Source organism: Pyrenophora tritici-repentis, chromosome 7, assembly GCF_003171515.1.
Source record: "Pyrenophora tritici-repentis strain M4 chromosome 7, whole genome shotgun sequence".
Classification (NCBI taxonomy): Eukaryota; Fungi; Ascomycota; class Dothideomycetes; order Pleosporales; family Pleosporaceae; genus Pyrenophora; species Pyrenophora tritici-repentis.
Window position 1 is genome coordinate 1,349,699 of NC_089396.1, and position 23,494 is coordinate 1,373,192.

At 49.7% G+C, this 23,494-nt stretch overlaps 7 protein-coding genes across 7 annotated transcripts; 5 read left to right on the forward strand and 2 right to left on the reverse strand.

The window, feature by feature from the left end:
* Positions 1-160: 160 nt before the first annotated feature.
* On the forward strand, positions 161-571 carry PtrM4_129380 (uncharacterized protein; the record flags this gene model as incomplete). The annotated part of the gene is made up of 3 exons (XM_001939954.1): positions 161-205; positions 257-381; positions 433-571. The coding sequence occupies 3 exons, from the start codon at positions 161-163 to the stop codon at positions 569-571; spliced, it is 309 nt and encodes a 102-aa protein (XP_001939989.1).
* A 928-nt stretch (positions 572-1,499) lies between these two features.
* On the forward strand, positions 1,500-2,393 carry PtrM4_129390 (tetratricopeptide repeat domain containing protein; the record flags this gene model as incomplete). The annotated part of the gene is made up of 1 exon (XM_001939955.2): positions 1,500-2,393. The coding sequence occupies one exon, from the start codon at positions 1,500-1,502 to the stop codon at positions 2,391-2,393; it is 894 nt and encodes a 297-aa protein (XP_001939990.2).
* A 1,828-nt stretch (positions 2,394-4,221) lies between these two features.
* Positions 4,222-5,895, forward strand: PtrM4_129400 (uncharacterized protein; the record flags this gene model as incomplete). Its single annotated transcript, XM_066108925.1, has 1 exon — positions 4,222-5,895. The coding sequence occupies one exon, from the start codon at positions 4,222-4,224 to the stop codon at positions 5,893-5,895; it is 1,674 nt and encodes a 557-aa protein (XP_065960917.1).
* Positions 5,896-6,225: 330 nt separating this feature from the next.
* PtrM4_129410 (DDE-3 multi-domain protein) lies at positions 6,226-7,200 on the reverse strand (the record flags this gene model as incomplete). The annotated part of the gene is made up of 1 exon (XM_066108926.1): positions 6,226-7,200. One exon carries the CDS (start codon positions 7,198-7,200, stop codon positions 6,226-6,228), a length of 975 nt encoding a protein of 324 aa, XP_065960918.1.
* A 620-nt stretch (positions 7,201-7,820) lies between these two features.
* On the forward strand, positions 7,821-8,108 carry PtrM4_129420 (uncharacterized protein; the record flags this gene model as incomplete). Its single annotated transcript, XM_066108927.1, has 2 exons — positions 7,821-7,928; positions 8,037-8,108. The coding sequence occupies 2 exons, from the start codon at positions 7,821-7,823 to the stop codon at positions 8,106-8,108; spliced, it is 180 nt and encodes a 59-aa protein (XP_065960919.1).
* A 989-nt stretch (positions 8,109-9,097) lies between these two features.
* Positions 9,098-13,666, forward strand: PtrM4_129430 (rve domain containing protein; the record flags this gene model as incomplete). The annotated part of the gene is made up of 1 exon (XM_066108928.1): positions 9,098-13,666. The coding sequence occupies one exon, from the start codon at positions 9,098-9,100 to the stop codon at positions 13,664-13,666; it is 4,569 nt and encodes a 1,522-aa protein (XP_065960920.1).
* Positions 13,667-16,014: 2,348 nt separating this feature from the next.
* PtrM4_129440 (uncharacterized protein) lies at positions 16,015-21,362 on the reverse strand (the record flags this gene model as incomplete). The annotated part of the gene is made up of 4 exons (XM_066108929.1): positions 16,015-16,787; positions 16,866-19,453; positions 19,528-21,082; positions 21,182-21,362. 4 exons carry the CDS (start codon positions 21,360-21,362, stop codon positions 16,015-16,017), a joined length of 5,097 nt encoding a protein of 1,698 aa, XP_065960921.1.
* Between the last annotated feature and the right edge of the window lie 2,132 nt (positions 21,363-23,494).

Consider the following 23,494-nt stretch of genomic DNA (forward strand, 5'->3'; position numbering starts at 1 on the left):
GGCCGCCCCCAACGCTGCATACAGCCAGCCCCTATCGCCAGCATGCCACCGCCTGCTTCCTCTGCCTTGCGACGTACCCCACGATGCACCTCGCCCACGATGGTGTTTGACATAGCCTACATCCCCTCGCACCACCTGGTGTCTCACCAAGGTTGACACCATGCGACGACTCTTCCAGTTCGGGTCGAAGAAACACGGCGCAAGGGTACCTCAAACAAGACCGATCCCGCCTCTGCGCGCTCTAACGCACAGGCAGGCTCCTGTGAAACAGTCCACATCCTCGACAGTAGCAGCGCCTGCGGTCTCGCTGCCAGCACAAGCAACCGGTGCAGTTCTGCAGGGCTTACAAGTAGTGTGTGAAGGCACCGACCCAGTCATTGAGTGCGCTGTCCCGCCATGACGTTCCTGACTCGACAGCTGACACGAGTCTAGCATCGTCGCGGTCCACAGCCTGAACGGGCACTGCGAGAAGACGTGGACGGCGGGCAGCGGCGTCGACAGCGTCGACAGCGTCAACTGGCTGCGCGACCTCCTTCTACAAGATCTTCCCAACGCGCGCATACTCTGCTGAGGCTATGATGCGAACACACACAGTGGGTCGCGAGTGAGCTGCCAGTACCTGTTTGACCATGCACGAACGCTGGTGTCAGACCTGTGCTTAGAAAGGCAGATTACGGAGGCGTGTAGTGGATAGACCAGACACAAGACAAAAGCTAAGTCATGGCAGACAAGCAAGCGGCCAATCATCTTCTTAGCGCACAGCCTGGGCGGCTTCTGCAAAAAGGTCGAGATAACGCCCCAGAGTGGTTCTGCGAATTAACGCAAGATGGACTTGTGTTCAACAAAGCTGTAAGAGTACTCTGTGACCATGCGCTGGTCGAAAGGGATGTCACGGCCCGAGACAGCAGCATAGAGTCACAAGGATATAGTATGCACAGCTGCGTGCACTTATGGACAAAGCATGTGGTAAACGAGGAATGGGACGATGGATTAGCTAGCCTTGCCATGAATTGTACGGGATTGCACGTGCCTGATCAAAGCCGGCCTCAGTACTGGGTGACAAATCGGCGACTCGTTGCGCACGCTGCCCGATGTCTGGATTTTATCAGATGCAGGCGGATTGGAGAGCATGACAACGTGTTAGTGCCTGAGGCCATCATGAGTCTAGGTGTTCATTACAAAAGACAAGGGAGATTGAAAGAGGCAGAATAGATGTACAAACTAGGACTGGAAAGATGCGAGAAGGCAAATGGCCGAGACACGCTCACTATCGATATATTCAACAACCTAGGCAACCTTTTTCTGTCATCAGGCCACAGTCCGCAACAATCAATTAAGTGGGTCCTAGAAGGTTCAGATTGGATTGATTGATTACCGCTTTAAGCCTAGTAGTTACCTATAGGAGTTTAAGCCCTACCTAGATAGGTAAGTGGGTCTAGGAGAGTGACCGGATTGAATTGATTGTTGCGGAGTCTACATCAGGCAGACTTGAGGAAGCAATGGTGAGTTGTCAACAGGCACTAGAGAAATCTAAGGAAACATTTCCCCACAATCATCCATTAGCATTCCGCACAATCAACCATATAGGCGTCTGCTTCCTCGATCAGGGCAGACTAGACGAAGCGAAAAGCATGCTCGAGCAAGCCTTAGAAGGACGAGAGAGGACACGAAGGCCCGATAGCCTGTCAACGCTTGAGACCGTACACAACTTAGCCCAGCTGCACATGAGGCAAGGTAATATCTTTAAAGCAGAGAGCATGTTTCAATGGGCGTTGAATGGAAGAGAGGCAAAACTTCCAGTCAACCACATACTGACACTTGAAACCGTTAGCGACTTTGGCACTTTCTTCGGTCGTCGAGGAAAGCTGCCAGAGTCCGAAAATATGTTCCGTCGAGCATTGAAAGGGTTTGAGCAGGCGTTTGGACATGATTACCCATCGACACTTTATGCTGCCAATAAACTGGGTTGTCTCCTCTTGAGACGATATAAGTGTCACCAGGTAAAGAACATGTTCTTTCGAATGCGAGAAGAGTATGAGCAGGCCTCAGGGCCTCGTCGTACGTGGACATTTGAGATGATAAACAACCGAGATAGCCTCCGCGCAGATCAGGGCAGGTTAGATGAGGCCGAGCAAATATTCAAGTGGGCGCTGGAGGGATCCGAGAAGGTACTTGGGCCCGATCACACGTCAACGCTTGACACGGTCAACAACCTGGGCATCCTCTACGCTGATCAGGGCAAGCTAGATGAGACGGAAGAGATGTACCAACGGGCGCTGCAAGGATATGAGACCAGCTTTGGGTCTAACCATCCGCGTTGTCGCAGTCTTCGTCGCGCTCTTGCTACGCTTCAAGATCGTGTAGTGACTCAATCACTAAGCACTAGAACTTAACTTTCTCTTCTGTAATGTAGTACTAAACGTATGCAAGCAGTTGTACTCTACACCAAACAGCAATATTAGATGCATTGTGAGAAGCGTTTAACCCTTGATGTTTGATAATTAGTCCTCGTGTACAAGGGTTGTGCTACCTCGTGGGTAAGCTCTACGCTCTGCTGTGTAAGGTGCTAAAGCGCTGTATTTGCGGTAAACTACACGTGTGCTGACGGGCTAGCACTAGGCTCGATCCGTTAGATAGGGCAACATAATCCCTGTCTGCGGTGTGGCGCAAACTTTGTTGCAACTGCGTTCGAGGGGAAGCCGCATTCGCTAAGCACTGTACGCGTTGCGGCACATTGCGCGCACGGATACGGTACCTAGGTAAGTATTTCGCACTAACCGCTTATTGAAGACGTATCAACAACATTAAAAAGCAACTCTAAAAACAACACAAAGCCTACCTCTGCAACACTTGTTATCAGATTAACCTCTATCAGATCAATCTGATTGATATGATAAAATAGAGAGCTTCAATCTGATCTGATTTGACTGCCAAGCAGTCAGTCAATCATTCAATCAATCGGGCCAGATCGGATTTATTGTTAGCAACTCTGGACGGACGGTACCAAAGTTTGAGGTGAAGCAAGCTAAGTGTTCCACGCAGACACACAGGTAGTGCATTCGTGGCCTAGTTATTTATTTGTGACGAAAGCGTTTCTGAGCGAAGTGTGCGCTTAGAATAGAGGAGCGCTCTTCGCGTTACTTCACGAGCTTTTCTGCATTGCAGAACAGATAGAGGTTATAACTGTTTCTTAAATCTCACTAAATTCCGTGAAAATATGCCCTACAAGTTTTTATCAGGGAAATCAACATGATGTGCGCTACTAAAGGACGAGACTTTTGGCCGTAATTAGGACTGCACCTGAACCACCCTAAGCTAGCCCGTTTCATTTACGCCCATCTTATCGGTCCTATTCTAGTCGATTAAACAACGCCGTGCTAGAAGTAGTTGCTATCTTGGAACACTAAAGGTTCGGGCTAGAACACCGCCGATAACGTGGGCGTAAATGAGGTGGGCTAGTAGGGTGTTCCTGTCACGAGAGGCAACGAGCAGTAATCTCAGAACTTATGAAGAAGTTTGATTTGTGTGCTACGTACAGTACTCAAGTGTAAATACAAGACGTTGCGTGAAGAAAAGAAGTGGAGAGTTCCACCAGAGAAAGATATAAAGCGGAAGGAAGCTTGTGTGACGTCATACAGATGTCGGGGCAGTAGCATACTGTCGAGGATAGTACATTGCGCTGTTGCGATAGGAGCGTACGGGTTAAGAGCAGGAGCGCATAGGTCAGAGGCAGGAGTGTCAAGGGGACCACGGTGGTTACCGTGACAGGTCCATGGAGAAGTCTCCGGCCGGAAGTCTCTCAGCCCACGCCGCACCAAAACTAGTTGCCATCTTGGCGTACTAAGATAAGGAATCACCGGTTTAAGGTAATTATTGAGACGTCTCTATCGTTCCTTCTATTCCCCTTTTTAACACTGTGCCAAGCTATCACTGTAGAAATCGTGGATCTAGAGCATAGCAATACTTCTTAATAGTACCGTAGGCTATAGTAAACTCTTGCATACTGTTGTATTGTGGTTTTCGAAATACCTTGAGCCGCCTGGATCTGGTTAGCTTGGTGCCCAAGAACATCAACTCCCATAGTAATTTGTTAGTAAATTAATGCAGCAGCCGTTTCCCACCTCCAGAAGCCCATGAAGCTAGTCCTGTACTCTAAATCGTTCGTGTATAGCGTTTTGTTTGTGTGGAGCTTGTTGCGAGCTCAATCTAGCTGCTGTTGGGATGCCGCCCAAGCGCCAGCGTAAGCCGAAGCAGCCATTCGATCAAGGCGTTAACCCGTCCTCCCAGAAGCGTAGAGCGCCAGCAACTAGACAAAATCCTACCCATTTAACGCCTAAACGTGTCCGCCGTGAGGCGCTGCCGTCGCCTCCAGCGACTGCCCCGCCGCGCCGTCAAAGCCCGTTGTCCGAGCCTGAGCTGCAAGCCACCCAAACAGCTGCCTCCGCGCAAGCTGAAGATATCGTTGGCGAGGATGAGGATACTTTCGAGGATGGAGATGGCGATCCGCTGCCTGAGGATGAGGATGAGATCGCTGCTAAGGGCGCTGCCGGTAGTGTTGAGGATGAGGGAGAGCCAGCGTACCGACGTCAAGAAGGCACTCCATGGCTGCCTCGCTCATCGCAAGCGCTAGAGGATGAGGTTAATCCTGTACTGCGCGTTAGGTGGAGGGCTTGCCTTGGTGGTGATATGGAGAAACACTTTATTCCTGAAGCTGCCGATAGCGAGCACGGCGTACGGCTGTACTCGCTGCATTTCGACGACCTATGGCAGTGGGTAGATGACGTTGTTGCAGAATTACGGCCAAAAAGAGCGAAGATCTCATCTGTTTGCACTGTTGTTTACCCAGCTAAGCAGGCCAAACGCGAGCGCGCGATAAAGCGATTGCGGCGAGGTGTTGATGCAACGTGGAATAGCTTTCAGCGCCTTGTTGTAGAGGTTGATAACTATGTCAGCGAGCCAGTAAACGTCGATTTCGAGCTCATCTTGGCTGAAATTCCAGGGGAGCAGCAGCCGTTGCCAACGGTTGTCGACGGTCCTCGTCGACGCACCGCAACGGTGATTCAAGAGGAGGGGCTTGCTGGTGTAATAGCAGCTGAACAAGCAGGTAGCGGGCATGCTATTGCTATCCGGGATAGATGGCGCTGTACAGATACCCATTGCGAGAACTATCCTTATTGCTGCTGGATGGCGCCAACAGCGAGGCAGCCAGCGCGCTTCGAAGATCACCTCTTTGTCAACGGCAACATTATCTCCATGTGGGCAAGAGCAATTACAGCGAGAAGGGCAACGTACGATGAGCCATCTGATGATGTACGGCTTGCAATTTTGAGAGCAAAGGACCTGCGGGTGCATGAGAAAACGCGCAAGTTGCGGGCGGCTGGAGATGGCGACGATGATATCAAAAGCTTAACAAAACTGCTCATCGTTGGACAGCTTGAGCGGATGAACAGGCAACCTCAACAGGAGTCTAACTTGCAGGCAGCTGCACCAACGATAACAAGAGCTGAGGTATCTAGTGCATCTCAGTGGGCGCCTATCCGATATGATCATGAGCAGGAGATTAACGAGCATACTAGTAATTTCTTTAACTACCTTAAGTTAAAATTTCCTACAGTTGGAGAGGACATTAACGAGCTTTATAAGACTCTTGTTATTGACGGAGCTATGGATATCAACCTCTTGATGCAGCCATCTGGTGATATCTTGAAGTTGTGGACGCAGCATTTCAAGCAGCCTCCTGGCTGGTTTTTCACGCTACAAAACACTGCAAAAGAATGGCAAGCTGGGTACCAGGGTCTCACAGATCGTAACTGGAGACGAGTCGAACGTTGTAAGAAAAGAGAAGAGATTGCGCGCAAGAAATTGGTGGTTGAACCGTCTAGCAGTGTTGTGTAGGATGATGGCGAGAATGCTTGAAGCTTAGTGGCCTGAGCGTTTTTGGTGACAGCGGCCCGTGCCCGCTATAAGTTAGTGTTGAGGTTTTTCAGGCGTTTCAAATGCGCTGCAACAATAGTCTATTTGGATAGCCCTATGTACAACACTACAACGTTATGCGATTATAACAGGTTAACTTCCTAAGATAGTTCTATATGTATAGAAATAGCTCTTATTTTTTTAGAATTATTAAATCGCTTTTGTGGGTTGCGCATTAAGGTGTAATCGTTCGCATTTGTATGGTATCATCTACCTATAGAAACGTACTGTGGCATCCATTTAAAAGCACAATTAATAGGGATAGCCACACCTATGGAACCAGCTTCTGCAGTTAATATTACAGCACACCAGCTGCGCTGCATACTCAAGAAAGACCCCAAAGTCAATGAAGTTCTCCGCTTGCGCTGAATTCCTTTTCATCCACCCCTTGAGCTGCTTAAAGCTCTTCTCGATGGGGTTGAAATCTGGTGAGTATGGCGGCAGATACTCAAGGAGTACTCCAGCACTTTGGCAAAGCACCCGTACACGCTCTGATCGATGGATGGAGGCGTTATCAAGCACGATTACTGAGGCTGGCCCTGGGTGAGGATTGCAGAACGGCAGCACTTGAAACTCTAAGAAGTCTTCTAGGATCTCAGATGTAATCGCGCCTTGAAAGATCTTATAGCTTATGTAGCCATCTATCGTCATGGCTGGCAGCAGCGACCACCGTTCTGATCGCCTGAAGCTGTGTGATAGCTCCACCGGCTCCCCGATTGGAGACCAGCCATACTTGCGGTCGCCCGTACGCTCATTGCAGGCGCTCTCGTCCAACGCAACGATCTGCTCCGCCTTATAGTGTTGCGCCATCCTGGCAAGATAGAGGCGGCGGAGTGGCTCACTCTGCTCCTTTGCCCGCTTTGTTGCAAGCTTGCGAGACCATCTCATCTTCTCTAGCTCTCGGTAAACGCTCGCAAGGCTTATCCTAACGTCGTACTCGTCGTACAAGAAGTCCCTCATCTCATCCATGTATGCGCCCGGTGAGCCATTGAGGTATGCCTGAAGGCCTTCGCGCTGAGCTTGCCGGAGTATAGATGGCCGCCCAAGTCGAACGCAGCGCGGCGGATAAGGCACGCCCCAAAACTCTAAGCTCAACCTCAGCTTTGCTACTGTGTTACGGCTCGCACCTGTAGCTCTAGAGATGGCTCGATCACTTTCGCAGGCAGCAATTCGGTCGAGGATAGCCTGGAGAACAGCGGGCTGCAAGCGGTGGCCGGTGCCTGGCATCGCGATGAGATGGGCTCGAGAAAATTGCAACACCAAAAACGCGAGTCAGTAGAGGCGATCGCAGCAAACAATGAACTTCAAATACGTTGTGGGTGTTAGAAAGCGTGGCTGCATCGATTTACTAACAAATTACTATAGGAGTTGATGTTCTTGGCCACCAAGCCAACCAGATCCAGGTGGCTCAAGGTATTTCGAGAAACACCCATAACGTTAGTGTTAGTTAATTATCATGTAATAGTCATGATGCCGGTGGGTTGCCGTGCTTAGTGATGGTGCACTATCCGATGAACAACAGCGCTACGGTATCCGAGGGCACATTGCACGCACAGATACAGTAGCTCATGAAGCCAAACTCGTAACAGAGATTGTATCAAGAAATTATAGGGCTTTAGAGTGACTTGTTTGCAAGACTAACGTTTGCGCGGCTCCTTCGTGACACACTACCCTTATCAAGGTAAATAAGAGCTCCTAAGCTGCTTGGACTATATAAGGCGGTTTCCATATGTATAAAGGTAGCCCTTCTCATCGCCTTCTTTCCATCATTCCAAACAGCTTCTTCATCACAACAACATCTTATAGCATCAACACAAACTCACCACTTCTTCTTCAGTCCAACAATCATGAAGTTCTTTATTACCCTCGCTTGTGCGCTTTTCACCTCTTCAGCGGTTGCCGCGCCTCTCCTTACTAAGGATATCGATGCACGAGCTGCAGCTCCTCAAGTTTGCGTTGGTACATGTGTCCCTGCCTCTTCCAACCCCCCTTCCAGGGGCTGCCTAGCTGTCAACAAATGCAGGGGTTGAATGGCAAACAACACTAATAAATGATCCTACCAGGATTGTAAGTACTTCTTTAAAGATTTCCAGCCACTATTTGGATATTACCTAGGTCCTAAAGACTTTTGCTAAACTTTTAATAGAAAGGTTACTAGCTACCCTACCGCACACCTCCTAGAGCAGTCTATCTTTACCGAACGCAAATCGATACTATAACTAGTTGTAGTAGATAGAATCGCTTAGATTAATTCATTTTTCCCGAGCAAAATTCTTCCACGTGCACTTACTATATTCTACCTTACTGCGCCTCTTAAGGCGTTCAGTTCCCCTAACACTAACACCTGTTCGCAAGAATTACATCGCATCTGCAGGTACGAAGCCGCAGGTTCTGGAACCAAAGAGCCACTAGCCCTGCCTACTTTCCTCCCGCTACCCCTACCCTGACCACCCCAGCCAGATGTCACAGCACCAACTCGGCGTTCTGTAGATCACGTGCCCCTATCCTTATCTCGGCCTAGCGCCTGCTCCCCCGCTGTAGATACCTCCTCCGCGCTCTCGTACATAGACCTTCACACTACAACTATGTTCTTACCTGCACCCTGCTATTCCGACCCGTGATACCAGGGATAATGATGCGGCGACCATCGTCTTGCTTAAATCCTCTATATGTTCAAGGCATTTTTTGGGTTTTGTTTGTTCTAAGTTTGTCGGCCATAGGGCTTATCCCTTGGCTCCTCTTTGGGCAACCAGGCAGCCACCTATTTACCCGCTAGTACCTTTACGGCCTAGCTCCTTCTCTCCTCCCACTGCGTATATAGACCTCTTCCCGATAGCTCTAATACGACATGATGATTCTCCCCAACCTTGACGCTTGACAGGTTATGAGCCCTCACCCGCTCCCGTAGTCGCTCACGATAATTCTATTAGATATTTTGACGACCCGCGCGCCTCATCACGATCATCACCCTCCCCGCAAAACAGCTCGGTGACGTCGCAATCGCGCGCCACTTTAGCAATCGCGACCCCGCAACTTGCAGCTCATCGATCGCTTGGACGACGACGAGCTCCTCGCTGCTCACCGCCAAAAATCGCTAGCCGAACGGTCTTCGACGTCCGCCGCGATGGCAACTTACACCTCCTCCACAGCTGTCACAGCGCGCCTTGCAGCCGACGGCAAAAACTGGAAGGACTGGATTAAACAACTCATCAATTACGCAGCCGCCGATGGCGCTGTAGCCGTCCTAGATGGCGCTCCGCGCCCAGAATTTGACGCTACAGACGACAAACATCGCATTACCGCCATGCAGCGCCCGATCACTCATCCATTAGGCACCTCAACAGACGTTATCCAAGCCGAGCTTGACCGTGTCGGCAAACTCAACAAGACTATAGGACCGTTCAACAATGAGGCTCGACAGCTACTTAAAGAGGACAAGCTTGCGCTTGACTCATGGGTCGCCCGAGATGCCCGACTCCAAAACACCATACTCTCATCCATTGACAAGCCTCTCGTAGCTCAGGTGCGCACTTGCCCCACCGCCCACGATATGTACAAGGCTCTCAAGGACCTAAACAGCAACGGTGACTACGCCAATGCTGCTCTCGCGTGGACTGCCTTCATCGACCTCCGCGCTGAGACCCAACCCACAGTCCGCAGCTATATTGGAAAGTTTCGCGAGACAATTAATGACATCACGGTACAAGGCATCACACTTGGATGGAAGAAGCCTTCAGCAGTACCTGGTACATCCGCCGACCGCGACATCGAAGACCTGCTCATCATCCACTTCCTTCACGGCTTAGCTCGTGTACTCCCACAGTGGGTAGAAGCTCGCAATAACGACCTCCGCCAAGGCCATACATGGTCTATCGACACGCTCGTCGCGTCACTCGAGGATCACCTACGCCATGCCCCAGATGAGCCCGTGAAGACTTTCCTCTCCGTCTCTAAACAAGCGGAGGAGAAGCGCGTTCTCACACGCCTAAATGGCCGCGGCAATGGCAACAACAGCAACCAGAACTCTACTCCTACTCCTTCGTCTCTGCCGACGCGCAATAACAACCAACAGAAGCGTACTCCTCAGCCTGTTGGAATGTGCGATCACTGCAAGCGAGAGCACCCAGGACCTAATGAGCTTTGCTGGAAACTTCACCCTTCTCTCACCCCAGATAATGTTAAGAAGCGCACCGCAGACAATGCCGCTAAGAAGGCCGCAGCTGCAGCAGCTCGTACAAACGTTACAGTGGCCAAGAACAGCAACGACGACGATGCTGATCAGTACGATGCTCACTCATACGTGACAGTCGCCACCTTCGTCTCTCCGACTCTCCTCAAGAAGGCAGTCTCCAATCACGACTATCAACAGCGGTACTGCTACGACACTGCCGCTAACCGGCACGTCTTCAATAACCGCTCGAAATTTTACGAATACGCTCCAATCGACAATGACGTACACGGCTCTACCGGATCAACCACCGCCGCCGGCGTTGGCACTGTACGCCTTGAAGTCGTCAAAGCCGACGGAACAACAGAGAAGATCTCACTCCAAAACGTCCTCTACTGCCCCGATTTCGCCACCAACGTCATCTCCCAAGCTCCATTCAAGCGCGCGGGAGTGTGGTATCACTCGGGCAAGGACAAATTGTACACTGCCTCAGATGAGGAGCTAGCTTACTTACCAGAGATCGACGGTATACCCAACTTTCTCGTAGTTACAGAATCCTCCAAGGCGCCGGCCGCTCTCTCATACGCCTCTCTTGTTTGCTATCGAAGCTCTGCCGATGAGCCCTCATCCTCACGGCCAGCCACCGACTGGCATCATATCATGGGACACGCTGGAATAGACGCTATTAAGGACACTGCAAAAGTTGTACATGGGATGAAGCTCACTACTTCTACCGTCACCAACTGCGAGCCCTGCGGCCTCTCCAAATCAAAGCGAAATATCTCTCGAATTCAACAAACTCCACCCAATACAGCGCTTGGCAAGGTCCATGTCGATGTCGTCGGCCCCATCACTATACCTGGAAAAGATGGAGAGCGTTACTTCATGCCTATCACGGATGGCAAGTCACGCCGACAGTGGCTATTCACATCAGACAGCCGCGCTGTACTAGGCCAACAGCTTATTAATTGGTGCAAAGCTATGAAGGCCAAAGGCTTTACCATCACTATCCATACCGACAACGCTCGCGAGTTTATTAACGCCAGCAACAAGCAGTACTTCGATAGCGTGGGCATCGAGGTAGTTACGTCACCACCTTATGATGCCACTCGCAATGGTATTGCAGAGCGCGCCAACGGTATCACAGAGGATCGAACTCGCGGAGCTCTTATTGCAGCCAAGCTTCCTATAAAGCTGTGGCCCTACGCAGCCAAATATATGGCCCGCATTCACAACCTCGTCTCCAACAGCAACCTCCCAGGAAAGATCACTCCTTTAGAGGCCTGGAATCGCTCTATAGGCTACCCAAACCCAGTCCCAAACGTCGCCAAGATGCACGCTTTCGGCCATGTTGGATACGCCCATATACCCGCCCAGAAGCGCGTTAAAGGTGACAAATTTGCACCTCGTGCTCACAAGGGCCACCTCGTCGGTATGATCGGCGAGAACATCTACCAGATGTGGATCCCAGAGACTGATGAGATCGTTACCACCGCCTCCGTGCGGTTTGATAGCTACGACTCACCCTCCACTCCTCCATTGTCTCCCATCATCGGCCCTTCACCATCACCGAAGGTGCTCCCATTTAAACCTCTCATCAACCGCCTCGCCGACGCCGCTACAACTCCACCCGCTCCTCCGCAAGATGGTGATGGCGGCGATTTGGACAATCATCAGCTACCTCGTGCTGATGGCGGAGATGGCTTTGATGGTTTCGAGGATGATGATGAAGCTCCACCAGCTCCTCCAACCCGTGGTAACAACAAGGCAGCGCGTCGACATGAGATTAACGCGGACCTCAACCCAGCTCATATCATACACGGCCCTCGCAATCGCCGGGCACGTGCTTTCTTCACTTCATCTACTTTTGATCGCTGCTTCGCCATGGCTCTCGTCAAGCCCACTCTCGGCTCAAAGCTTTCAGAACTTCCACCGGAGCCTCGCAACTATCGTCAGTTTCTCAAACATCCTCGCCGCGATGATCTACAACTCGCAATGGACGATGAGTACAACGCTCTTATCGCCAACGGTACTTGGCGCCCTGCTACGGCAGAGGAGATTGCCAAGTATGAGATCATCCCAGGTCAATGGGTGTGGACGTATAAAGGCAACGCTCAAGGCTATCACGTGAAAGACAAGGCTCGCATGGTGGCTTGCGGCAACAAGCAACAAGAATCAATTTGGTACCGCGAGGTTTACTCCTACGTCGTCCGAACTTCTACGCTCCGCATCCTCCTCGCCCTTGTGGCTTACTTCGATCTAGAGTGTGAGCAGATCGACATGATTACTGCTTACCTCAACGCTCACCTCGACGACGATGACGTTGTCCTCCTTCGCCTGCCCGCAGGCTGTACTGGCTTTGGGAATATTGTTCGCCTTCGCCGCGGCATGTACGGCCTCCGTCAGTCAGCCCTATTGTGGTACAACGACCTCAAGGACTCTCTCAAAGATCTCGGCTTCGAGCCCATCGAAGCAGATCCCTGCGTCTTCGTCAACCCAACAACAAAGGCCATCATAGTCGTGTACGTTGACGACCTTATCCTTATTACACGTGACGTGACCTCTATGAAGGCACTTAAGTCACAACTCCTCAATCGATACAAGGCTCGTGACCTTGGCCCAATTGGTTTCTACTTGGGAATTCGAATCCTCCGCGATCGTCCCAACCGCTCTCTCTCTATGACGATGGATAGCTACGTTGATCGCATTGTCGATGAGTATCACCTCGCCAACGCTCCAAAGGCAGACAACCCCCTCCCAAAGTCGGCCCTCACCCTCATCAAGCGTGATGACATCGCCGACAACAACCTTATACAGCAGTACCAATCGCTCGTCGCGAAGCTACTCTATCCTACCTCCATTATTCGCTGTGACCTAGCTTGGCACGTGAACTTCATGGCACGCTTTGCAAACAACCCTACGTTAGAGCAACTGTCACTGCTAAAGCACATGCTCCGCTACTACAACGGCACGGCAACTCTCGGCATCAAGTACCAAGGTGACCTTAAAGACGCTAATATGGACGACCCAGATCACATGATAGGCCTTAAGGCCTACAGTGACTCCGCCCATGGCGACAACAACGAGCGCAAGTCGTCCTCCGGCTACGTCATCAAGATGGCTGGAGGCGTCGTCTCATACAAATCGTACCGCCAGCGCCTCGTTACTCTCTCCTCCACAGAATCAGAATATATTGCCATGACGTATGCTGCCAAAGAGATCAATTGGCTTCAACGCCTACTCTCTCAGGTTGGATACGTCGGTAACGACCTGAAGCCCTTCAAGCTGTACACCGATAATCAGCCAGCGCTTAATATGATCCGCAAGGACGGCCATCACGAGCGTACAAAGCACATCGACGCGTACTTCAAGTATACAAAGCAGCAGTACAAAGACGGCAACCTCAAGCTCGACTATCTCCCCGGCGTAGAGATGCCCGCCGACGGCCTTACGAAGCCTCTCGACAAACAAGAGCACGCTAAGTTCATTGGCCTCATCGATATGGTGAACGTTCCCCGCATGTAGTCTCTCAAGGCACCTCCAGCGAACGTCTCTTTACGATTTCCTATACATTTCATTCACTCAGATGGCTTGCCACCTGGTTCCGGGGGGTGTGTCGGCCATAGGGCTTATCCCTTGGCTCCTCTTTGGGCAACCAGGCAGCCACCTATTTACCCGCTAGTACCTTTACGGCCTAGCTCCTTCTCTCCTCCCACTGCGTATATAGACCTCTTCCCGATAGCTCTAATACGACATGATGATTCTCCCCAACCTTGACGCTTGACAAACTTTTCCAGGTCAACGAAAGGTCGATATCCATCGATTTTTCATCAAAACAAGACTCAAATGCCTTCTTAAATCTGTTTTCCAGCGTCCTCTTCCGGCTGCAGGCGCTGTGGCAGGCGCGCTGGCCTCTTTTGTCTTTCATCTCCCTGGTGAGCTGAGATGTCTACAAAATGGCCCGTGCGCTACTCAGATTTTCACGTTCGGTCGAAGGCCACAACTACCGCTAAGACAAGGAGACAGCCTTGACACTCCTTGTTCTTGCAAGATATAGGCATCTGCTAGGCCTAAATACAAAGGCTCTCCATGCGCAGAGCTACGGCACGACCCGACAGAGCACCAGCTCTCCACACCTACAACGACGAGAGCTGCCCGCAGCTCTCTAAAGACCAACGGTCAGAGTCCCCGACCTGACACAACACGCAAATAAGGCAGCCAGCATAGCCTTACATACAAATTAGAGACGGGAAGGACAACTTCTAGCATCGCCTTGCCTTCACACCCACCTCTCCTACACCTCGAAGGCCCTGTCCCTGCTTCATGCAGGGCCATGACACCTACACGACAGAGCACTGGCTCTTGACCGCAAATAAGGCAGCCAGCATGGCCTTACAGATTCGCAACTTTAAGAGATAAAGAAGAAGGACAGGCCTGGCTCTGCCTTCCTACTACACCTATCTCCTTCGACACAGGCATCGCCAAGCCTAGCACAAAGGCTCTCCTCGCGCAGAGCCACGGCTCCGATTCGACAGAGCACCGGCTCTCCACACCTACGTACCTTTTTCTTACTCTCTCTTACGGCACTTACCTGCCTCAGAACACAAGGGATCCACCCTAATGCCTACTAGCCCCAGAACAAGAGCTCTGCTTTATTGCTCAACACATCCCTGGCCCCACGGCCCAGAACCTAGATAGAGTCTTTTCAACTGGCGGAAATTACCCTACCAGACTGCACACACTGCCAACACCCAAAGAATAGGAGCACCTGAGTACCATACAGGGCGCTACCCGTCTTTCATGCCCCCTGGGAGGCTTTCATAGGACGTTAAACAATACATACATACATACATACATACACCCTCGTGTCTATCGCATTACTCTATCCCTGTGAGGGATCGATCAAGAAAGATTGGATTTGACAAGATACAAGCTATCGAGCTGTGAAGGTCGTCCGAAGATGATCTTGGGTTGGTTCTCGGGGATAGAGTGATGCGATGGACACGAGGGTGTATAGCACGATTGGTAGATCGATGTAATATACGGGGAGTTGAGAATCAAGTACTAATCCTTAGATTTCGAAGTTGAACACAATGAGCTATAGAAGCTCATTGCCTAATGCTATATACCTATGGTGCTCGCTGTCCTCGCTCAGAGGAGTCCGAGGATTCCTCGGTGGCTGACGCGCGAGGAGTACTCCTCGGTGGCGTATGTACGAGGAGTGTGCCAAGACCTTTCCTCGTGCATGCCAAGCCGAGGAGGTCACGTGATTAAGTTCCCGTGTCACATATGGAGGGGTCAGCTATCCCGCCGACGCTCCTTAACTTAACCGCCGTGCCCCTTCCCACAGGTTCGTAACACCATCCCCTTCCTTCCTAAGCTTGTCCTCAAGCTTGTCCGTGTGCTTGTGTCTGACGATGTCCGTCCCCAGGTCTAAAGAACATCTTCGTCTTGCCCTTGAGATTCGTCGAAACGGCCTCCTTGCGCCCGTATCCTGCGATTACTGTTTTGCGAATAACCGTCAGTGCGTCGCGATGCCCGAAGTCGATGGCAAGCGTTTGAAGTGTTCGGAGTGTACTCGTCTAGGGCATCCATGTGTAAACATGTCGTGGGTGTCCCTAGATAAGACTCGTGAAGAGTATAAAAAGAAGGTGGAGGAGGATGAGCAGTTGTTGGCTCAGGTGATTTCGCGCTTGATGCGAAATAAGAAGATCCTGAAGCAGGCCGAAGAGCGCGCTGCTAAGAAGGCGATATGTTTGGCGAATACCTTGCGCGATGGTGGTGATGACGTGGATGCGCAAGAGTCGATGAATTGCCCCGCGGCGGATGCCTTGGTGGGGTTTTCGCCGATGATGTGGGAAACCCTTGGTTCCCTAGATGCGCTCGCGTCGCCCGCGAATCCTGGCGATGCTCCCGTTTTTTCCTCTAGCTGAGGTTGCCTGGTATGTCTTTTTCTTATATTCTTGAAGTAGTTGTCGGCAGTTCGTAAGGTTGGTGTCTGGTTCCCATGTGTTTTCGCTGTCTGGGTATCCTAACCATTTGACTAGATATTCGGTGCCGTTGTCCACGACTCTGTGTGTGACAATTTTCTCGACTTCAAATTCGTTTTCTTCTTCTGTTTCGTAGTGGAAGGTTTTCTGTAATGGCGTGTCTGGGTGTGCTGGTTCCAAAAGGCTTACGTGGAATCTGGGATGTATTCTAGCGTCTGGTGGAAGGTCGAGTGTGTACGTAACTGGTCCTTTCCGATTGAGAATCAAAAATGGTCCGACTTTGACGTTGTCGAGTCCTTTGCTTGGTCGCTTCGTGCGAAGATTCTTCGTGCGTAGATAAACTTTATCCCCCCTCTCTAGCTGAGGTGCCATTTTTCGTTTCTTGTTGACATATGAAATGCTTTGACGTTGTGCTGTCTCGAGTTTGCTCTGTAGCAACTCATGTACTGCCTTCAGCTCCTCGGCTGTGGCGATAGCTGCTTCCGTTTTCTGGCTCGGAAGTGTGCGTGTAAAGAGATTTGGGTGTCTCCCGTGGTTTGCATAGAACGGAGTCTGTCCTGTAGACTCTGAAAGCTTGTTATTGTATGCCATTTGTGCCATAGGCAGAAGCGAAACCCAGTTGGTTTGCTGATGATTGACGTATATCCTGAGATATGCTTTCATGGTTCTGTTCGTTCTTTCTGTCTGTCCGTCTGTCTGCGGGTGAAACGCTGTCGATAGCTTGCGTTTTGTACCAATCGCGGCCAAAAGTGTTGTCCAAAAGTTTGAAGTGAAGAGCTTGTCTCTGTCGCTTATAATTGACTTTGGGATGCCGTGATGTCTGATGATTCGATCGTTGATGATGTGAGCCAGGTGTACTGCCGTGAAATCGTTTCTAAACGGGATGTACTCTGCTTGTTTTGTGAATCGATCGATTACAACGAGTATTGCGTTGTATCCTATGTTTGTCGCTGGGTCTCTTGAGACTGGTAAACCTGTGACAAAGTCCATAGAGATGTCTGCCCAAGGTTCTGTGGGTAGCTCTAATGCTTGCATCTCGCCGTAAGGTGCGTGCGTGTCGTGTTTGTTCTTCTGACAGTCTGCACATTTTGCGATAAATAAGGTAACCTTTTCCTTCATTCCTGGGAACTCGTAGTTGCGTCTGATGAGTTCCATTGTTCTGGTAATGCCCGGGTGACCGTGTACAGGGTCGTCGTGGTGTTGCTGAATAATTGCTTCCTGCAATTCTTCCGGTACATTGTTTCCGATGTGGAGGATGGCGTTCAGCGTTTTTGCTGGTCCTAGCGATCCGTCTTCGTTAACCCTGAGTATCGCGGTGTCGATGACTTCCTTGGTGCCTGCGATATCTGGTCTACGGCTGAGAGCGTCTGCTCTGCCGTTCTCTTTTCCTGGTGTGTACACAATCTTGAACTTGTACTGTCCTAGTAGTTCTGACCATCTTACTTGTCTGCGGTTGAGTACTTTGGTAGTCGTAAAGTTCACTAGATTTTTGTGATCTGTGTATATCGTAAGTTCCGAGCAGCTTTCTGCGTATACTCTCCAGTGTTGTAAGCATGCGACAATAGCTAGTAGCTCCTTGTCGTGAACGTCGTATCGTTCTTCTGGTCCTGAGAATTTGCGAGAGTAGTAGGCGATGGGGTGCCATTTGCCTTCGTGCAATTGACTTGCGCATCCGCCTAGCGCGAGATCCGATGCGTCGGTCTCAAAGCGTAATGGGTGTCCTGCTTGGAATATTCGAAAACATGGTGGTTCTGTGCTTGCTTTCTTAAGCGTTTGGAATGCGTTCTCTGCTTCCTTGCTCCACTTAAAGAGTACGTCCTTTCTTGTGAGTTTTGTCAAAGGGATGGCGATGTTTGAGAAGTCCTTGATGAACTGTCGGTTGAAGTTCAAGAATCCTAAGAAGGACTGTATCTGTACAACTGTTGTCGGTGTTGGCCAATCCTTGATAACCTGAATCTTTTCTTCGCTCATTTGTACTCCGTCCGCTCCTACTACATAGCCTAAGAAGTTGACCTTAGTCTTGTGAAATTCACACTTCTCTGGTTTGAGTCGGAGGTTGAACTGCTCAAGGGCCCTTAGTACCGTCTTGACATGTTCAACATGGTCCTCTAAAGTCTCGGAGTAGACGAGAATGTCGTCTAGATAAGCTATGACAAAGATGTCTAGATGTGCTCTCAACACGTTGTTGATGAGTTCTTGGAATGTTGCTGGGGCGTTCGTGAGCCCAAACGGCATAACTGTGTATTCGTAGTGTCCGTATCTTGATCGGAACGCCGTTTTCCATTCCTCACCTTTCGCTATGCGAATTAGGTGGTATCCATCTCGAAGATCTAATGCTGTAAAGATCTCTGCGCGAGATAATCGATCCCGTAATTCTGTAATGTTCGGTAAGGGGTATCGATTCTTGATTGTGATGTCGTTGAGCTTGCGATAATCTACACATAGTCGTAGTTTTCCGTCTTTCTTCGGGACAAACATGATTGGATATCCTGCTGGTGACTTCGATGGTCGGATATATTTCTTTGCTAGGCTTGTCTTGATGTAGTCGCGTAACGTGCTCAATTCTTTTTCCGATAGTCCGTATATTGGGCCGAAAGTCGGTTTCTTTCCTTCCTGTAAGACAATCTTGTGGTCCCAGGGTTGGTGCTTTGGCAATGCTTGTTCATCTGCCACTTCCCGGAATAGATGTTCGAATTCTTTGTATTCTGCGGGGATCTCAGGAGTTGCGCGTTTCTCCAAAACTCTAGTCTGTCGACCCGGTGGCTCCGTTCCGGCGTCTGCTGAGTCGGACCCTTGTTCCTTAAGGCCGTCCTTTGTCGAGGCTCGCTTTTTCTTTGCGATGTTATTCAGTTTCCTCTCATCTACCATCGTACTCTGACAATGCGTAGGCTGGCTTGTGGTTGCGTCCGTTCCACAGCACTCGAATGAGAACGTCTTCGACTTCCAGTCGATCCGTGGGTTGTGTTCTCGTAACCATGGAAGTCCTAATATGATGTCGTGGGTAGCTAGTCCGAAGACATCTAGGTCTATCTTCTCTTGGTGTCCTTGGATGTTGAGCGTCACTTGTCTGACCTCGTGGGTGATCTCTTGTTCACCTGGCATTGGCTCTCCGTTGGCCACATGTAGTGGGTAAGCTTCTTGTTTCTGTAACGGCTTCAGTCCGGCTGAAGACGCTGCGTGCGCTGAAACGTAGTTGGCTTGTGATCCCGAATCTACTAGTGCCTTCATCCACCTCCCTTCAAGCTTCACCTGAAGCTTGATGAGGTCTAAGGAGTTTACTGAGTTAATCTCCTTGCCGGGCCGCTCTGGGCCGGGTGCTGGCCTAAAAAAGCCTGATTTCCAAATCCATGGAATCCTTTGGCTATCGCATGAAGGTCGCATTCTTTGCTAAGGCACGTTTGCCAGTTGGGTTGTTGGCATTCCCAAGCGTCTCCTTCGTCGTATTCTTTTAGCCATACTGTTTGCATCTGATCAACTTCTTCGGGGTTGTCGTGACCTGGGAAGTATGTCTTTTCCCTTTTGTCCCATAAATGTATTGGGCATAGGTCGTTTTTGCAGTCGAAGAATTGCCACTTGCAGCGGTACGATCGTTTGGTTTCTTCTGGGAACCATCCTGATCCGGACTTATCCGAGTAGTGTACTCTGCAATGGTCGTGAATGCATGTAACCCATGATAACTTCTCATGTTCTGGGTTCCTAGGGTCCATCCAGTAGTCGTATTCCTTTGACCTACTGATGTCCTTGGCCTTTCTCTTGTGGCCGTGTTGGAAGGTCTTCCAATCGTTCCTGGTCTGGCAGAGTTCGTCGTAGATCTCTTGCTTCTCTTTTTCCGAGATTGGCAACGTTGGTTCTTCCCATGATCGGATTGCGTCTTCGATCCAGCTTAGTTCCCATGTTGTTGGTAGGAACTCCAATATTTCGGTTGGAACGTTTTCCTTGTTTTGTTGTACCTCTAGTGACAATCGGTAGAAGTCCTGTCGCATAGCAGCCATAATGTTGGGTTCCTCGCAGGCGTACTCGATATTAGCCTTGTTGAGGTGTCGTAGTAGCTGGTTGATTTGTCTTGCGAGCTTGTAGAACTCTTCTTCCTGTATATAAGGTGTGGGTGGCCTGTTGATTCCTTCAAACATGGCCATCTTGCCGAATTTGGTCTGGTCGATTTCCGTAGCCTCTAAGTCCTTGGACTCATCTTCGAGCATGTCGTACTCCGAAGTGGGCTGTTCTTCTTCTGAGTCTGATTCCACGAGTGTGAGGTTGTCCAATCCCAAAACGCTTTCCTGCGTGTTGATTTCGATGGTTGGTTTAGATATGACATTACATGTCTCGTGTCGCTCAGTGGGTACTGCTTTGTGGATAACGTTGAGTTGTCTAACCACCTTGTTCTTGCTGTGGCAGTCCCTAGCCATGTGACCTTTCTTGTCACAATTATAACAAGTGATCTCTTTTTTGTTATATGGCTTCTTCTTGTCATTCCTTCCGAAACTCTTGCCTTTGTTGATGTTGTCCAGTTGCATTGCATCAGGGTCGTGCCAGTTGTTACCGGCGGAGGGTACAATACCTCCGGGTGTCGTCCGATATCCTGGTTTCTTCTTGAAGAATCGTCCCTTTGTGCGTTGCACTGACTGGTTGGCTCTAACCGGTCGGATTTCCTGCTGCAATTCGTAGAGTGCGTTGTCGATACGAATTGATTCTCGGATGAGATCCTGTAGGTTGTTGATTGCCACGCCGCTTCGCATGAGCTCTTCTTTGACTCTTTCTTTGAGTCCTTGTCGGTACATAACCCTTAATGCCTTGTCGTCCCAGTCGGTCTTCAGGGCGTGTCCCTGGAAGATACTGGCGTAGTCGGCGACTGATTGGGTTTGTTTGAGCTGTTGGATTGCACGATCTGCCTTGGATTCCTCGTTAATGACTCCGAATTGCTGTCTAAGCTTGTCTTTGAAGGTTGGATGGTCTTCAAACATTCGTTCAATATCGTCGTCGTCATCGTTGTCGTCCATGTATTTGTTGAGGTAAGGCTTGATCCAGGTGGCGGCAGTTCCTCGCATGTAACTTGCCATGAGCAGTCCACGATCAGTAGGGTCGACCTTCTCATCTTCAAACCTGAAGAAGAGATCGAACTGGAGAATCCAGTCTTCGAGCTTGTGTCGGTCGCCGTGAAATAGATCGGGTCTGGCCACCTTGGTTCGGCTTGACGAAGTTTCGTTAGGTGTGTTCATCGGGGTGTCACTCATCTTGAGGGTGTTCAAAGTGTGAAGGTCGTCCGAAGATGATCTTGGGTTGGTTCTCGGGGATAGAGTGATGCGATGGACACGAGGGTGTATAGCACGATTGGTAGATCGATGTAATATACGGGGAGTTGAGAATCAAGTACTAATCCTTAGATTTCGAAGTTGAACACAATGAGCTATAGAAGCTCATTGCCTAATGCTATATACCTATGGTGCTCGCTGTCCTCGCTCAGAGGAGTCCGAGGATTCCTCGGTGGCTGACGCGCGAGGAGTACTCCTGTCAGATTGTGATGGGTTATCAAAGACGGGGATAATAGTATAATAATATGATTGGGATCGATTGTATTGTTCTGGTCTGATCTCGTGTGTTCTGTTGTCCAACGCTGTTCGATCAGTTGGGTCGCGGTGGATTGTGCGCGCTGACTAATTTAACTGATCCACAGAATCCACAGCTCCGAACACCCGGATTTTGTCCACCACCCAAAATATGCCCATATTCTGACAACTCCTCGGTGGCGTATGTACGAGGAGTGTGCCAAGACCTTTCCTCGTGCATGCCAAGCCGAGGAGGTCACGTGATTAAGTTCCCGTGTCACATATGGAGGGGTCAGCTATCCCGCCGACGCTCCTTAACTTAACCGCCGTGCCCCTTCCCACAGGTTCGTAACACGAGCTATCTACGTTGTGAGCCCGAACTTATGCTGTGGGCGCCAAGGCGCTAGTCCGATAAGATCAGGATCTTATCGATATGGGGGCTATGGATCCGTAACAATCCCTAAGAACTAACCTAAGATTATCTTTGGACGATCTTCACACTTTAAACACCCTAAAGATGAGTGACACCCTAATAAACACACCTAACGAAACTTCGTTAAGCTACACTAAGGTAGCTAGACCCGATCTATTTCACGGCGATCGACACAAGCTTAAAGACTAGATTCTCTAGTTTAATCTCTTCTTTAGGTTTAAAGATAAGAAGGGTAACCCTACTAATTATAGACTACTTATAGCGAGTTATATGCGAGGAACTACTACTACCTAGATTAAGCCTTACCTTAATAAGTACATAGACGACAACGATGACGACGACGATATTAAACGAATATTTAAAGACTACCTAACCTTCAAAGACAAGCTTAGACAGTATTTCAGAGTTATTAACAAAGAATCTAAGGTAGATCGTGCAATCTAATAGCTTAAGAAAACCTAATTAGTCGCTAACTACGCTAGTATCTTCTAGGGGCACGCCCTAAAGACTAACTGGGATGACAAGGCATTAAGGGTTATATACTAATAAGGACTTAAGGAAAGAGTTAAAGAAGAGCTTATACGAAGCGGCGTCGCAATTAACAACCTATAGGATCTTATCTAAGAATTAATTCGTATTAACAACGTACTCTACAAATTATAGTAGGAAATTTAACTAGTTAGAGCTAACTAGTTATTATTATTATTATTATTATTATTATTCCATTTAGAGTCCTTTTCAGTCAGAGACTATGCAAGACTTTGGCCTAGGCCGTTCTATGTAATGTTTTCTATGGGTGGTTTCTTTGGGGGTAGTACAATTTGGGGGATGATTTGCGTACTCCTATTCTAGAGTAGATCTAGAGTAGGCGCTAGTGCTGAAGAGCAGTGTGGTAGACAGAAAGAGATGTAGCAGCGAGCTCTTGTAGTAAGAAAGTAGTTTTTTAGTTTTATAGAGTAGCTCTCTCTATTGGTTTTGTCGGTATATGAGGTCGGTATAACGAGTCGACTTGGGGGGGTCGGTAGGTAGGGCGTTCGGTGGTGTCGGCATGTATATTGGATCTATTACAGCAATCATAGATTATATATCTAGTGCCTTGTCAATAGTTTGCTCGTGAGTGTGCTGGTGACAGCAGGTGCTAGAGCTGTTCGGTATAGGGGGTTGGTATATCGAGTCGGTTTGGGGCGTGAGGGAGGGAGGGCGTTCAGTGGTGTAGGCATGTATATTGGATCTATTACAACAATCATAGATTATACATCTAGTGCCTTGTCAATAGTTTGCTCGTGAGTGTGCTAGTGAACTATAGCATGTGCTAGAGCGGTTCGGTATAGGGGGTCGGTATATCGAGTCGGTTTAGGGCGTTCGGTAGGGAGGGCGGAGCTAAATA